Source organism: Rana temporaria, chromosome 3 (genome assembly GCF_905171775.1).
Source record: "Rana temporaria chromosome 3, aRanTem1.1, whole genome shotgun sequence".
NCBI classification, from domain to species: Eukaryota; Metazoa; Chordata; class Amphibia; order Anura; family Ranidae; genus Rana; species Rana temporaria.
The window spans coordinates 171929715-171946167 of NC_053491.1; the positions used below are offsets into that span (position 1 = coordinate 171929715).

General features: G+C 39.1%; 1 protein-coding gene across 2 annotated transcripts in view; it reads left to right on the forward strand.

The window, feature by feature from the left end:
• Window positions 1–16453, forward strand: part of DOCK4 (dedicator of cytokinesis 4) — a 407978-nt gene that overhangs the window by 130851 nt on the left and 260674 nt on the right. For both annotated transcript variants that reach the window (XM_040343815.1, XM_040343816.1), the window contains exons 5-8: window positions 379–475; window positions 6237–6385; window positions 11641–11725; window positions 13203–13354. In XM_040343815.1, coding sequence (XP_040199749.1) covers window positions 379–475; window positions 6237–6385; window positions 11641–11725; window positions 13203–13354 — 483 coding nt within the window. The remainder of the gene's footprint in view (window positions 1–378; window positions 476–6236; window positions 6386–11640; window positions 11726–13202; window positions 13355–16453) is intronic.

Consider the following 16453-nt stretch of genomic DNA (forward strand, 5'->3'; position numbering starts at 1 on the left):
AATCAAGTAGGGGAAGAAGCAGCCAGGCCTTGGGTAATGCTATTCCAGTTGTGGGGGTTGTCATTTGCTCTCACTATATTATCACCCGACTGCACTGTATATGCCTAAGCCCCTCTCTTACACTGAAGCCTTCATTGATTGTTTAGTCAATTGAGTCTAAGGTAAAGAAGTAATCTGCAATCCCCCGGCATCCTGGTAGAGAGAGGCTGGAGAAGACCTTGAGAAATACTGGCCTGTCACACCAGTAATTTACATTGAGCCTGCAATGGGTCCTGCCAGCCAGTGCCTTGCAATACAATATAAATATATTAATAATACCGGTATATAATGTTTTGCTCCATAATTGTCATAAATGTATCTTTGTGTTACTGTTTACAGGCAGTTTGAAATGGTAGTACCAACAGAAGATGCGGTCATCACAGAGATGACGTCTACCCTCAGAGACTGGGGCACCATGTGGAAGCAGCTATATGTGGTAAGAGAACGAGAAGCAAAATAAAAGAATAGTCATCATTTTGTAATTTTTGAGACTTGATTTTTTTCCCCCTCACTTACCTTTTTTCCAAGGCCACTAGTCCACTAGTGTAATTATTGGTTTACATGAAAATCAACTTATTGAATGTGTTTTTGATTTAACTTTTTTTTTTAGCTTTCAGGTTTGGTTTATTTCCTAAAACTTGCAGTGAAAAGACACCACTGAGAAAAGTAGATGTCCCAAGCTATTGAAATACATTACCCCTTTTCCTATATATATATTTTTTTAGATCATGCAAAAAAAAATATTCTCAGTGGAGAAAGAGAATATAGGTTATTCATTTTTAAAATAAAGATTAAATATGTTCTACTGTTCTTTTTAACTTAAACCTTTTTCAATTGACAATTTTCATGTACTCTGCTTCTGGGAGTGGCAAGATTAACAGATATTTTCTGTTCTTTGTCTGAAAATGAAAACTAAGGCAGCAGGGTGTAGATATGCATTAACAATGTATATGGTACATTCAATCAATAGCCCAACTGGGAAAAAAATCTATCTTGGTGGAAACAGCTTTATGTGGTAATATACAAAAAAGTTGAAAATATTCTCAACATTTGTAAACTTTGAGGCCCACTACCAGAAAAAGTTTGCCTTTAGGAATATCACAGAAGACAACAGAATCTTTGCCATCTCTAATGCACAACATATTTCTGGTTGTCGGAGAGCTTGCGAGCTTTACTTTGGTTTTAGAGTCACAAACTAGAGCTTTTTAAGTGTGAGAATCATAAATCGTACTTACCATTAACAGGAAACCTGGTTTAGAATTCAAATTCAGAAAAAAAAGAAATGCGTTTTATGAAGAAGTAATTTGTTCATGTTGACACGTGATCTGTTGATTCATGTCAACAATAGGTTTACTGTTGGCTGTGGTTGGGGCACCTTGTCAGACCCCCCCCCCCCTTTTTCTAAGGAGGGAGAAAACCTATTTGAATTTTGAATTTTTGTGCAGCAGTGAAGTTCTGAGCACCACTTTTAGTCCCCAGCCATTACTTAGTGCCTTGTAAAGTGCAAAGGAAGTTGGCAAAATTTCTGCTTTAGAAATGACGCATGGACACCAAAAGCTAACCATACACAGAACACCGTTAAAGTCTATGGGACACTAACATGAAAAACTAGTGCTAATTTTAAAGGCTTATATGCAAGTCATTGCCATAAAAAGTGTTTGGGGATCCAGGTCCTGCCTGAGGGGACATGTATGCAAAACATTTTTTTTTAAAACTGACGTTTTTTCCTATAGAAGTGATTTTAATAATGCTCAAAGTGAAACAATAAAAATGAAATATTCCTTTAAATAACGTGCCTGGGGGTATTCTTAGTATGCCTTTAAAGTAGTGCATATTTCCCATGTTTAGAACAATACCACAGCAAAATGACATTTCTAAAGGAAATAAATCCCATTTAAAACTGCTTGCGGCTGTAATGTATTGTAGGATCCTTGCAATATAGATAAAAATCATTGAAAAAAACAGCATTGGGGACCTGGGTCCTGCCCCAGGGGACATGTATCAATGCAAAAAAAAGTTTTAAGGCCTGGTTCACACTGGTACGATTTGAGATGCGATTTGAGATGTCAAATCGCATCTCAAACCGGCGGCATTTGTCGGCAATGGCACCGTCCTAATCGGTGCGATGCCGCATCTATTTCAAAAAGTAGTTCCTGTACTACTTTTTGCGTTTTCAGCTGCGATTTACATTGACATCTGTGCAGAAACCTGCACAGATGTCTCTGAAATCGTAGCCAAAATCAGGACTGCCAGCGGGAGTGAAATCGTTCAGCTGAACTCGCACGGCTTCACTCCCGCAGCCCAGTGTGAACCTGGGCTAAAAACTGAAGTTTTTTCAAGAGCAGTGATTTTTTTTTTAAGTGAAACAATAAAAATTAAATATTCCTTTAACCACTTCCCGACCCCCGCATGTACATATACGTCCACAATATGGCACGTACAGGCACATGGGCGTACACGTACGTCCTCGCCTATTAGCGGGTGGGGGGTCCGATCGGGACCCCCCCCGCTACATGCGGAGGTCGGGTCCGCTCGGGGAGCGATCCGGGACCACGGCGCGGCTATTTGTTTATAGTCGCGATCGCTCCCCGGAGCTGAAGAACGAGGAGAGCCGTGTGTAAACACGGCTTCCCCGTCCTTCACTATGGCGGCGCATCGATCGCGTCATTCCCTTTATAGGGAAGACACGATCGATGACGTCATTCCTACAGCCACACCCCCAAACAGTTGTAAACACATACTAGGTGCACCCTAACTCCTACAGCGCCACCTGTGGTCAACTCCCAAACTGCAACTGTCATTTTCACAATAAAGAATGCAATTTAAATGCATTTTTTGCTGTGAAAATGACAATGGTCCCAAAAATGTGTCAAAATTGTCCGAAGTGTCCGCCATAATGTCGCAGTCACGAAAAAAATTGCTGATCGCCGCCATTAGTAGTAAAAAAAATAAATAAAATAAAAATGCAATAAAACTATCCCCTATTTTGTAAACACTATAAATTTTGCGCAAACCAATCGATAAACGCTTATTGCGATTTTTTTTACTAAAAATAGGTAGAAGAATACGTATCGGCCTAAACTGAGGAAAAAAAATGTTTTTATATATGTTTTTGGGGGATATTTATTACAGCAAAAAGTAAAAAATATTGCTTTTTTTTCAAAATTGTCGCTCTATTTTTGTTTATAGCGCAAAAACTAAAAACCGCAGATGTGATCAAATACCACCAAAAGAAAGCTCTATTTGTGGGGAAAAAAGGACGCCAATTTTGTTTGGGAGCCACGTCGCACGACCGCGCAATTGTCTGTTAAAGCAACGCAGTCCCGAACTGTAAAAACACCTTGGGTCTTTAGGCTGCATATTGGTCCGGGGCTTAAGTGGTTAAATATCGTTCCTGGGGGGTGTCCTTTGTATACTGGTAAAGTAGCACATTGTCCCAGTGTTTTGAACAATACCAGAGCAAAATGAAATTTCTAAAGGAAAAAAGTAATTTAAAACTGCTTGTGGCTGTAATGAATTGTCGGATCCCAGCGATATAGATAAAAATCATTGAAAGAAAATGGCATGGGTTCCCTCCATTCCATTACCAGGCCTTTTGGGTCTGGTATGAATATTAAGGGGAACCCTGCACCAATTTAAAAACAAAATGGTATAAGGGTCCCCCCAAAATTCATACCAGGCCCTTTAGGTCTGATATGGATATTAAGGGGAACCCTGTGCCAAAATTGAAGAAAAAAATGGCGTAGGGCCCCCCCAAAATCCATACAGACTCTTATCCAAGCACGTAACCTGGCAGGCAGCAGGAAAAGGGGGGTGGGGAGAGAGCACCCCCCCTCCTGAACTGTACCAGGCCATATGCCCTCAACATTGGGAGGGTGCTTTGGGGTCACCCCCATAACCCTTAACCAGATGGTTGTGGGGGTCTGTGGGCGGGGAGCTTATCGTAATCTGAGAGATTGGCTGCGCAGAACTGTAAATGATAGTTATGCTAACTTGGCAATTAACTTTGTAAAAAAAAATTGTATTACTAATACAGCTATAAGGTTCTTTTTGCAGTTCTGTCAGATTTGTAGAGAGAGAAGTTGCTTGTACAATCCTTGTCTAATAAAATATTTGCACTGTGTTGAGAACAATCCAGGCTTTCTATTAAGTCTGTTAGGGGAAAAACAGTTCATAAAAATGGTTAATAAAACACTTGGCCCACAGATGAATATATTGCATTACTGTTAGGGCCATTGTAATATGTTCTGTTAGATATCCTTTTGTGGAGTAGTAATGGAATAGATGTATGAAAAGGCCTGGTGTAATAAATCTGAACCTTCAGGGACCCAATGCACTTGGAGTATGCATGTTGCAGGTCAGGAGAAAGTTAATAATATGATGCCCACGGCATCCCTAAATAGGTGTACATGGTACTGTATATAAAGGATGCTTATTGATTTTGAAGTACCGGATAAGCTTTTAACAAACAAAATGTCCTTAACCCTTTTATGTTCATAGATGACCAAAACCTTCATGACCAGAACATATTTTGCAGTTTTGGTCAGTTTACATAACAGCAGCTCCTTATATACCAAGTTGATTTCATAAAATGTGAGGCTGCTATGTGATGGTTTTAATAAATGCCTGCATATAGTCAAATGTCATTGCAAAGAAAACGAGGATCAAGAAAAAAACATCCTGTTATATTTCCAGTACATACTCCAGGTCCCTTATGGGGGTACATGGGGCGTGTATCTCGCTTGTATTCCTAAACATCTTTCTGCAAATATGCTTTTTGATAAGCAGACGGACTTAAATAAAAAAAGAGTACGTTGGTATGTTGGTTATTGCATAATATTTTAAAATAATTAATATTCCAAATTATTGATTAAAATATTTTACCCATTTGTCGTGATTACAATGACCACAAAATAAGTGGAAGTTTTAGTATATATTCTACTGGTAATGCTTAAAAATAAGTGTGTGCCTTTTTAGATTTCAAAGATTTAAGCTTTATGTCATCCCATGCCCAGATTTCAATGGCTCTCATTGAGGATTACAAATTTTAATAAAATTAATCTATTTATAAAAGAAGAAATTACAGGGTATTCAATGGGTATTTTATGGAAAACTGCCATTGCTTTGTTTCTTACCAATGTCACTGGAACATGTTTTAAAAAATATAATATAAACCTTTTTTTCTATAATGAATCATTTCAGCAGCAATTATTTTACATGCACACCGTGCCCTGATTTCTGTGGGCTGCAGTCATCAAATTCAGGAACGTTTACATCTAGTTTCTATGGAAGTACAGTTATACCTTAAAGTAGAACTGCACTGCATCTGAGCTCCACAAGCCAAAAATGCTACAGTATTTAATTTTGTTTTTAATATTCAAAGCAAACTCACACATCCATCCATGTATCTATGCTTTATTTTGCTAAGAAAAATACTCCTTAGCACTTCTGGCCTTGCCTAGGCCTGAAAACTAAGAAGTAACTGAAGAAATATATATACATTTTTTTTTTAAAACAAGTAAATATGATATTCTTTCCTATCTGTTTACTAATACTAGTAGCATAAAAAATAAAACTAGGTAATGTTGATTGAGAGAGTGAGGATTCGCTTTAAACTCTCAAAGTAGTTGGCCCATTTAGGGTTTTTCTAGGCAACAACAATGAGCGCTTATAAACTAAAGTAATTTTCATTATCGCGCATTTATTAGGTATAATTGACTATAATGTTTTGATGTGAATATTGGTGCCCATTCACACCAGAACAAGGTGCTGGAAACGAGTGTTTTGTGCGCGTTTCCCACACTGCTTTCAAAACACGCTTTCGCTGTGTTCTGCAGAAGGTGTCAATGTTACGATAATGACACCCCAAACGCAGGTCACAAGTTTAGTGTGTTTGGCTGCTCTGGATCGCATGGTACAAAAGTGCCATGTGATCTGGTTGCAGTGCATTTATTTAAAGTAGTACATGCACTCCTTTTGCTGCTGTCCTTTACGGTTCCTGGTGTAAACCAGCCCTCAATGACTGCAAGAAAAAAAATTGTAAGAAAAAAAAAAATTGCGTTTTTAAAAAAAAAAATAGTCATTGAGATTCATTTAAAGTTGAAGTCTAATAATCTGTTAGGATATACTCTAACAAGCAGTAAATGTAAAGCTTGCCACTCACTGAACCGTTTTGTTTCTTTTTTTTTTTGTTCTAGAAGAATGAAGGTGATCTTTTCCACCGCCTCGGTCACATAATGAATGAGATCCTGGATCTGCGCAGACAAGTGCTAGTGGGGCACTTGACTCACGATCGAATGAATGATGTAAAACGCCACATTACAGCCCGTCTGGACTGGGGAAATGAGTGGGTAACAGATAGTCATCTCACTGATGTTCAAATGCTGCTGCTGCAGCAGTTTTTTAGTTGTTCTATTTTATGCATCTATGTAAAAAACAGAAGAGAATGTGAAACTTGTCCATATTGGAATTGGAAGTTGTAGTTTTATCAGGGGAATTGCTAGAAATCTAAGATTCATGGCATCCTTGGGCATGTGTAAGAGAGAGAAAAGCTGTTGAACACGTAGCCACACTGCACTGAGCAATGTATGGGACTTAAAGAGATATGATTAACCTGCTCGCTGTATACACTGCACAAAATATGCCTAAATTGCCATGTCACAAGTGAGAGTCTAACAAACACCCATAGGCAACATGACAAAGAATAATTTTTCTACACACAGCTATAGGCATGGAGTCAGCACATTGAGCCTACTTTAAAGTGGTTGTTAAGCCAATTTTTTACCTTCATTAGTTCCCTTTGTTGAATAACATTAAGCTCCCAGTGTGTATGATTAAAAAAAATATTCTGCCTAATACCTTATTTTTGAGACGAAGCTTGGTGCTCACGTGACTGCCCGTTGGTCTTCTCTCCTGATCGGATAGTTGCTGGGGGAGGTGGTTGGTATCCCCCACTTCCGTCAACTGGGACAAGGAGAGGAGGAGACCAGCGCGCAGTCAAGTGAGCACCGACCGCCACTCAGAAATAAGGTATTAGGCAGCATATTTTTATAAATCACATACACTGGGGAGCTAAATGTTATTTAATACTGGGAACTATAGAACGAAAACACTTATTTTTACAGCAGAATGGGGCGATCTAAGAGCAGACGGAACTGACAGGCAGAGAGGGGGAGAGAGGATAGAGGATAGAGGACAGATGAGAGCTGCGGATGACAGAGGCACGTAAACTGTCCACAGTGCCAGGGCTCAGCAGCCATGATAAACCGTGGTCAGTTTACAGGGGAGAGGGCAGAACCATGTCACTGTGCTGTATAACATGCTTTAAAGAAACAGGATCCAATTTTTTTTTTTTTTATTAGGGTAACAAACACTTTAACCACTTAAGCCCCGGACCATATTGCTGCCTAAAGACCCAAGGGGTTTTTACAGTTCGGGACTGCGTCGCTTTAACAGACAATTGCGCTGTCGTGCGACGTGGCTCCCAAACAAAATTGGCGTCCTTTTTTCCCCACAAATAGAGCTTTCTTTTGGTGGTATTTGATCACCTCTGCGGTTTTTATTTTTTACGCTATAAACAAAAATAGAGCGACAATTTTGAAAAAAATGCAATATTTTTTACTTTTTGCTGTAATAAATATCCCCCAAAAACATATATAACATTTTTTTTTCCTCAGTTTAGGCCGATACGTATTCTTCTACCTATTTTTGGTAAAAAAAATCGCAATAATCGTTTATCGGTTGGTTTGCGCAAAATTTATAGCGTTTACAAAATAGGGGATAGTTTTTTTGCATTTTTATTTTTTTTATTTTTTTTACTACTAATGGCGGCGATCAGCGATTTTTTTCATGACTGCGACATTATGGCGGACACTTTTTGGGACAATTGTCATTTTCACAGCAAAAAATGCATTTAAATTGCATTGTTTTATTGTGAAAATGACAGTTGCAGTTTGGGAGTTAACCACAGGGGGCGCTGTAGGAGTTAGGGTTTACTTTGTGTGCGTTTACTAGTGTAGGGGGGTGTGGCTGTAGGAATGACGTCATCGATCGTGTCTTCCCTATAAAGGGAATGACGCGATCGATGCGCCGACACAGTAAAGCAAGGCTCTCCCCGTTCTTCAGCTCCGGGGAGCGATCGCGACGGAGCGGCTATAAACAAATAGCCGCGCCGTCCCGGATCGCTCCCCGAGCGGACCCGACCTCCGCATGTACCGGGGGGGGGGGTCCCGATCGGACCCCCCACCCACGTCTAGCAGAGGACGTACAGGTACGTACATGTGCCTGTCCGTGCCATTCTGCTGACGTATATGTACATGAGGAGGTCGGGAAGTGGTTAAATGAGAACTTTAAAATTGCTAGGGTTTACATAGCAATCAGCAACTATTAAGAGTAAGACAAAATAAACACTTTGGTGAGGAGTATAATATACATTATGGCTTATATAGCGTGCAGCAGCCATGGTTATACAACAAGCAATGTATGTGTGGCGGTTAGGAGTATGATTTATACAGCTTACAAAGTGAAGTAGTTAGGAGTATGTAACCTAGAGTGCAGCTGTCAGGGATCTGAGGGTCAGAATGTTCTGTTGAAAAACAGACCTACATGTTGGAGGTCTGTTTATGAAAATAATGGAAAGAAAACCTAAAAAAGAAAATAAATGCAGCCAATAAATCAAAGTATTAGAAAGCACCAATATAATTAATAATTTATTTTGGGGTTAATACCGCTTTACGTTATAGAACAGTGGTGTCACGATTAAGCACCCCCCTTTTATTTGCTCTAAACCCCACATCTTGTCCTTGTCTTAAGCTGGCCATATACAGATTCAAATTCGGGCAGTTAAGCAGGGACTAGACGAATTTCGATCCATTTGGCTGTCCCCTTTCAACAAAAGTTGAATGTTGGATTGATTTGTAAATAAAAAAAAGTATTTATTAATTGTTTTGATACACCTAGCATCTAGTGTAATGATATTAACAGGAATTTATTTCAACATAATGCATTATGTTGATTAATTTGAAGTTTAAAGTAAATCCCCCCCACCCCCAAAAAGTAGGATGTACGCCTTGAACTGATGCCTCTCCTAGTTGGGTGAAATCCTCCTCTGTCCATGCCACTACTCCCCTCTCCCTTCCAGTCCGGCCAGCATAATCTTTTGGTGTAGTGGGGGTTAATGTAACTGTGAAAGCTGTGACAAGCTTTCATCCTTGGTGCCCAGCTGTGCCCGTCCTTTCTGCCCATCTATTCCATTCATAGTAGTTGTACTACAGCTATGAATCGAGGATGGGCAGATTTTTGACCTTTGCCCGTTTCATTTGTCTACAGTAGTGGTTATCAACCCTGTCCTCAGGGCCCACTAAGAGGCCAGATTTTATGTATTACTTTGGGGAGATGCAGACTAGAATATTGCAATAACTGTGCAGCAAATGCGATCACCTGTGATTGTATTTCATTTTTCTTGAAAACCTGACATGTTAGTGGGCTCTAAGGACAGGGTTGACCACCACTGGTCTACAATATTACTACTTAATGTTGTTCGGTCCCACATGGCTTTCAAACAATGCTCCTTGAATATCCTTATCAATATTTGCTATGATACAATGGTAGTGTTGACAGTGGGGAAAAACTATTTTGTTTAATGTCATTTCTTTGTGTTGGAAGGTTTTCAGTTTTGGCATAATGCCCATTCTCACGTTAATTGGTTAATGTCGCTAGATCTTAAAGTGATTCTAAAGTCTCCTTTTTATTTTAGGTAACAAAAAAAAAGGTTTGTCCTTCCCTGCTCTGTGCACTGGTATTGCATTGAATTGCCCCTTACCTCCACTCCTATTTTCCCACAGCGTTCCCCGCTTTTTATCTTCTATGTTTCCCCCCATAGCAAGCCGCGTGCTATGGAGCCAGATGTGCGGGGCCACTCCGGAGTCAGGCTTTGTGTGTTTATAGATGCATACATCCCGGCTCAGCCCTGCTCCGGCCTCACTGGATTTGATTGACAGCAGCAGGTGCCAATGCCATTGGTGCTATCATTTTGCCCCCTGAGATCAGGAAGAAAAAGCAGTGTTGTTCCAGATCGGTACTGTGCTGAGTCGATACAGGACTCAAATTAGTATTTAGGCTGTATTCACACAACGTTTTGAATTGTGGCCATTTTGCGGCGAATCTGCCCACGATCTGAAAGCACTGATGTCTGAATAGCAAATCACGGGACTCGCATTTGAGATGCCATTCATTTGAATGACACCTCAAATTGCTGTGCAGGTATGCCGCGATTGTCAAGCAAGGAATTGCAATTTATTGCGCCAGACATGCACCGCGATTTGAGGTGTCATTTAAATAAATGGCATCTCAAATTTGAGTCCCACGTTGTCATTCACACATCATCAATCTGCCTGCGATTTAAAATGCTGAAGTGGGACTGGTCGGGAGTCAATAGATAGTGAATGTTTTTTTTACCATAATGCAGGTATTACATTAAAGTAAAAAAAATAACTTTAGAACCACTTTAAATTTAGTGTTATACCTGATCAATCACCACTGCATTAGGATAATGTTGTATAAATGGACGGAAAATGCCAGTTATTATTTTTACACTCCAACAATATAGATTTTGTTTCCAAGGCTCGTGCTGTGCTGTTGCTTGGTTTTGTATAGTCCCCCCCAGGGTACAATATTTATTATTAATGTGAAAATTGCAATGCTGAATGCCAATGCCAGTCAAGATAACTTTAATGATTCTTAGGAAAAGAAATGTATCTTCTTAAACTATTGTTATGTGTATTATTCTGTTATATTTGTTTCTCCTACTAAATTTATATTTGCTGGTTTGGAATATAAAATACGGTACTTCCCACTCAGTTAAACCTAATGAATGATGATTTATGTGGTTTACATTTTTTTATTTTTTATATTGGGGTGTTATAGAAAGGTGGTTATCCTTACATTATTTTAGGAAAAATGGGAGAGATGGGCATTCTTGCTACAGCATGTTCTCATGGCAAGAAGAAAGGTGAAAATTGGCATATGCTTTAGCTAACAGTTGATTGGTTTGGCCTAGTTTCACCAAACAGAATTTATTACTGATGTCTTAGAAAATTGTATTTCTCATTGGAACATGTGGCGTGGAACACAGTCAGTGGGAAATTAGCCAACAGCGTAAACTACATTGGAGGATACCTTCACTTTAGCCCGTATTGTTTTCTCTACTTTATTGGCCATTGAGAATATGTGTGCCTTCTAGCCACCTTTTGTGATTAGATCATCAGAGAGTTCCTACGTGCTTATCAACTTTGTTGGCTCAGCAGGTGTTACTGCAGGGTTTATGTAAAGGTAAGTGATGTCCCTTGACAGCTTCTACTGTGAGAAAAGTCATGTTGCTGTCTGTTTTTTAGCTATATGAAAATTTAGAGCATTTTTAGGTGCGTGCACATGCCCCCAAGTTTTGATCGTATTTTTTTTTGGGGTACCAAACACCAGCGCTTTCCAACTTTAAAAATATAATGCACATTATTTAATTTGACTATAGTACCTTTATTGTACCAGTTATGTCTCAATTTATGAATAGTATAACTAGTTGTTTATTATTTTACATTCCACTTCTAGGCAGTTGGGACTGGATTTGGTTCCTAGAAAAGAATTTGCCATGGTGGATCCAGAAGACATTAGTGTTACTGAATTATACCGATTGGTAAGTTAATATCCCTGAAGGATACAAACACTCCGAGTTTGTGATTGGAAACATATTTTTTCTCTTTTTTATTTGTGCAGGACGGGGGTACTTTGGGTCCACCAGAGAAGTGAGACCAAAGGGCCCAGCATCAATTGGCACACACAGCCTGCCATTGCGTAGATGGGTGGGTGCAGTTTACCATGAGGTGGTGTGGTTAAATAAGCATCATTTAGCAGTAGTGGATTATTACAGTATTGGAAAGTGGGGACACTTTCGAAGGAAAATTGTATTTTGATTACAAAATTGTCATTCATCTTTTTTTACTCAGCAGGGTTGCTTTTTGTATTTTGTATCTTTTTTTTTTATTATTATTATTATTATTATTATTATTATTATTATTATTATATCGACCTTACCCACTACAGCATCAGCAAGCTGCAAGTAAATAGAATTACATCACACATTTCAGGAATTGATGTTATATCTCAAACTAAGTAGGTGCCACTAAAAACAAGTTGTTTGCAATTCAGGCATTTCAAGAATGGAGCCATGTTGAAGTAGGGGTACAGGGACTTCTAGCTGTCAGGAGTTACATTTATTACAGGAACTAGTTCCAACCTTCTTGGTGTGAATTATCATTTGTTGGCTAAAGAAAAATAAAACCTTTATGGTGTGTCTGTCCATGAGCTGAATATATTCAACTTGAGATTAAAAATAAGGTAGTTCCCATGCTGTGAGATAATGAAAATGGGTAGATTTGCTATAGGGCTTCTGCCTGTCTATGGCCATTGTGATGAGTATTTAGACTGGGAACATGTTAAGTTGATGGTAAAGGAACCAGTCTGAGTTTAAAGGTACCGGTGTACATGAGATGGTAGTAAGGAAAGACAGTTATTTGCTACAATGATGCGGAAGAAACAATAATGTGTGTATTAATGCACTAAGCAGATCCCAGCAGTGGCCCATGTTGGATAAACAATAGTGATTAACCAGAAAATAATAGACTATTGATTTTTCCTTTTGAGTTCTTTCATAAAAAAATGGGTAGTCTGCAGACTTCATAAACTGAGCATCGATGTAAACACAGCCTAGTGTGCTAGTCATCATTTTGTCTGTTTTTTTTTTTAGTGGTGCATGTGAGAAAACCAAAATAATGTAACTCAATACTAATACTGTACTTATGTTTCTGTACTTCTGTAAGACATGCAGGAAATAGGAGCTGTGCATTGTATTTTTCATGCCAGCTTATCATAAATTATAATTGACCATAGAAATTCAAATTACATGTAAGTAAACACTACCACTTGACTGGTGCATTTTTTATTTGCCAAGAACAAAAAAGAAATCGCGAAAGAAAGAAGCAGGTGTTCTGTAATCCTGTCCTAGAATTACGACAAAGGAAAAGAAGCCTAAAAAAAAGTAAAAACTAATGCAGCTACCACATTCCTTTTCATGAGAGCCACGCGTTTACTTTTCCATCCTTGATATTTTACAGATGGAACACAGACACAGAAAAAAGGACACCCCAGTACCAGCAAGTACTCACCATCTCTTTGTGCAGATGAAAAGTTTAATGTGCTCCAACCTAGGAGAAGAATTAGAAGTGATATTCTCACTTTTTGACAGTAAAGAAAATCGACCAATAAGGTAACTCCTGCAGATATTTTGGTGGGGAGGGTTATGACATATATTAATTTAATGTGCTTGCAATAATGATTACAAATTTGATATCACAGCTAACTGGTTTTAATGCTTGTGTGAACAGTAAGAGTGATTTGCTCTGCTAATGTACCACTGCTAAATAATTGGTTTTGTTTGAAAAATTTAAGTAGTGTTGCAGTAAAGTGTAACCACATCACATACAGAATTTATGTTCGGGGACTTTTAGCTTTTAAATTTGCATGGGGTTTTTGATGTTGCCAATTATTTTTCCTTTCAGTATTCCAAAAAAAGGTAGTTGCATACTATTGCTTGTGTCATAGTACTAATGCTGCATCTGACTAATTCATTTTATTTTTATGTAAATAGTTTATTTTATTGAAGGGTTAGCTTTTGACATACAGTGGGGATCGAAAGTTTGGCACCCCAGGTACAAATTTGTATTAATGTGCATAACGAAGCCAAGGAAAGAAGGAAAGATGGAAAAATCTCCAAAAGGCATCAAATTACAGATTAGACATTCTTATAATATGTCAAAAAAGTTAGATTTTATTTCCATCATTTACACTTTCAAAATTACACTTTCAAAAGTTTGGGCACCCTTTAGACTTTATAGCATGCACTGCCCCCTTTGCAAAGCTGAGCCAGTGTCATGGATTGTTCTCAATCATCGTCTGGGAAGACCAGGTGATATCAATCTCAAAGGTTTTAAATGCCCAGACTCATCTGACCTTGCCCCAACAATCAGCACCATGGGTTCTTCTAAGCAGTTGTCTAGAAAATTGAAACTGAAAATAGTTGACGCTCACAAAGCTGGAGAAGGCTATAAGAAGATAGCAAAGCGTTTTCAGATGTCAATATCCTCTGTTCGAAATGAAATTAAGAAATGGCAGTCATCAGGAACCGTGGAAGTTAAAGCAAGATCTGGAAGACCAAGAAAAATATCAAACAGAACAGCTCGCAGGATTGTGAAAAAGGCAATTCAAAACCCACGTTTGACTGCACGATCCCTTCAGAAAGATCTGTCAGACACTGGAGTTGTGTGGTACACTGTTCCACTATAAAGAGATACTTCTACAAACATGGTCTTCATGGAAGAGTTGTCAGAAGAAAACCTCTTCTACGTCCTCACCATAAAAATCAGTGTTTGAACTTTGCAAATGAACATATAGACAAGCCTGATGCATTTTGGAAACAAGTTCTGTGGACCGATGAGGTTAAAATATAACTTTTTGGGCGGAATGAGCAAAGGCACGTTTGGCGAAGAAAGGACACGGAATTTAATGAAAAGAACCTCTGTCCAACTGTTAAGCATGGGGGTGGATCAATCATGCTTTGGGGTTGTATTGCAGCCAGTGGCACAGGGAACATTTCACAAGTAGAAGGAAAAATGGATTCAATAAAATTTAAGCAAATTTTGGATGGTAACTTGATGCCATCTGTGAAAAAGCTGAAGTTAAAGAGAGGATGGCTTCTACAAATGGATAATGATCCTAAACACACCTCAAACTCCATGGGGGATTACATCAAGAGGCGTAAACTGAAGGTTTTGCCATGGCCTTTACAATCTCCAGACCTCAACATAATTGAAAATCTATGGATAGACCTTAAAAGAGCAGTGCGTAACAGACAGCCCAGAAATCTCAAAGAACTGGAACACTTTTGTAAGGAAGAATGGGCAAAGATACCTGTAACAAGAATTGAAAGACTCTTGGCTGGCTACAATAAGTGTTTACAAGCTGTGATACTTGCCAAAGGGGGCAGTACAAGATATTAACTCTGCAGGGTGCCCAAACTTTTGCAGATGCCTTTTTTTGTTTTCTGTCATTTTGAAAGTGTAAATGATGGAAATAAAATCTAACTTTTTTTGACATATTATAAGAATGTCTAATCTGTAATTTGATGCCTTTTGGAGATTTTTCCATCTTTCCTTGGCTTCGTTATGCACATTAATACAATTTTTTACCTGGGATGCCCAAACTTTCGATCCCCACTGTATACATATCAATATGTCATTTTGGAACCACATATGAGGCTCCAAAAATGTCACCACCACTGCCATCATCATCTGCTTTTTCTTTTCCAGTGTCTGCTTTCTTTGGTCATTTGACCATCACTGAGGATGTAACTTCTGCACATGTATGCTACAGTTACATTTTACCAGCACCGTGCCCAGTTTTTGACATCTTACAGATGCTGGGAATGGGCAAAGACTTTGCAATGCACTGCAAATACAATGCAGTTTGAGACATGTAAAGTCACTTCTACCAAAATCTCTAACTACCTAGGATAGGATAGCACATAGCAAAGTACGTTTTCTAGTGTATGTTAACATAAAGTGGAAGACATCACTTTCTGTGTTTGTTCAGGAAACAGTGAACGTAACCTTATTTACAGTGAGGACACGCAAGCTACATATATAAGAGCAACACTGTTAAAGAGGGGCACCATAGAAATGTTTGTAATGTATTGTTGAATGTTGTGATGTACTAAGTAATATTATTTTGCTTGTTATTTGGACTTGAGAAATATGATACATAGAGGAGAATGAACTTGTATATTGCTAATTTTGAACCACACCAAAATACAGTATAGAGCAGAGGCGGCTGGTGGGGTTTTCTTTTGGGGGGTGGCAAACAATTACCCCCCCCCCCCAGGTGGCCGGTGGTATGACACTTATCTGATCTATGTGGTGGCTGTGACAGCACGGTCCTTGCGGGGTACAGGCAGCGGCTCCGGTGTCCACTTTTCTATCGGCTTCCTCCACTGTGTGTCTCCTCTTTCTTCTGCCTAAGCGTTGGGCATCCAATAGGATCGCCTGACGCTTTGGCCAATCAGGAAACGGGTCTCACGACCTGCCTCCTGATTGGCGGGGAGGAACTTTAGTGTGAAAATTCATTCACTATCGTCACACAACTGAGTAGGCTCAGAGCGCAATGCTCTGCACTCCAAACCCACACTTTTTTGAAGCCTATTGGAGCCTCTTGCTCGAATTGGGTGCTTAAAAAAACACCCACCCCGCATTAGAATCCATGGTCCGGCACCCTGATATGTAGCTCTGGGGTCCGGACACATTGGATAGGGGAG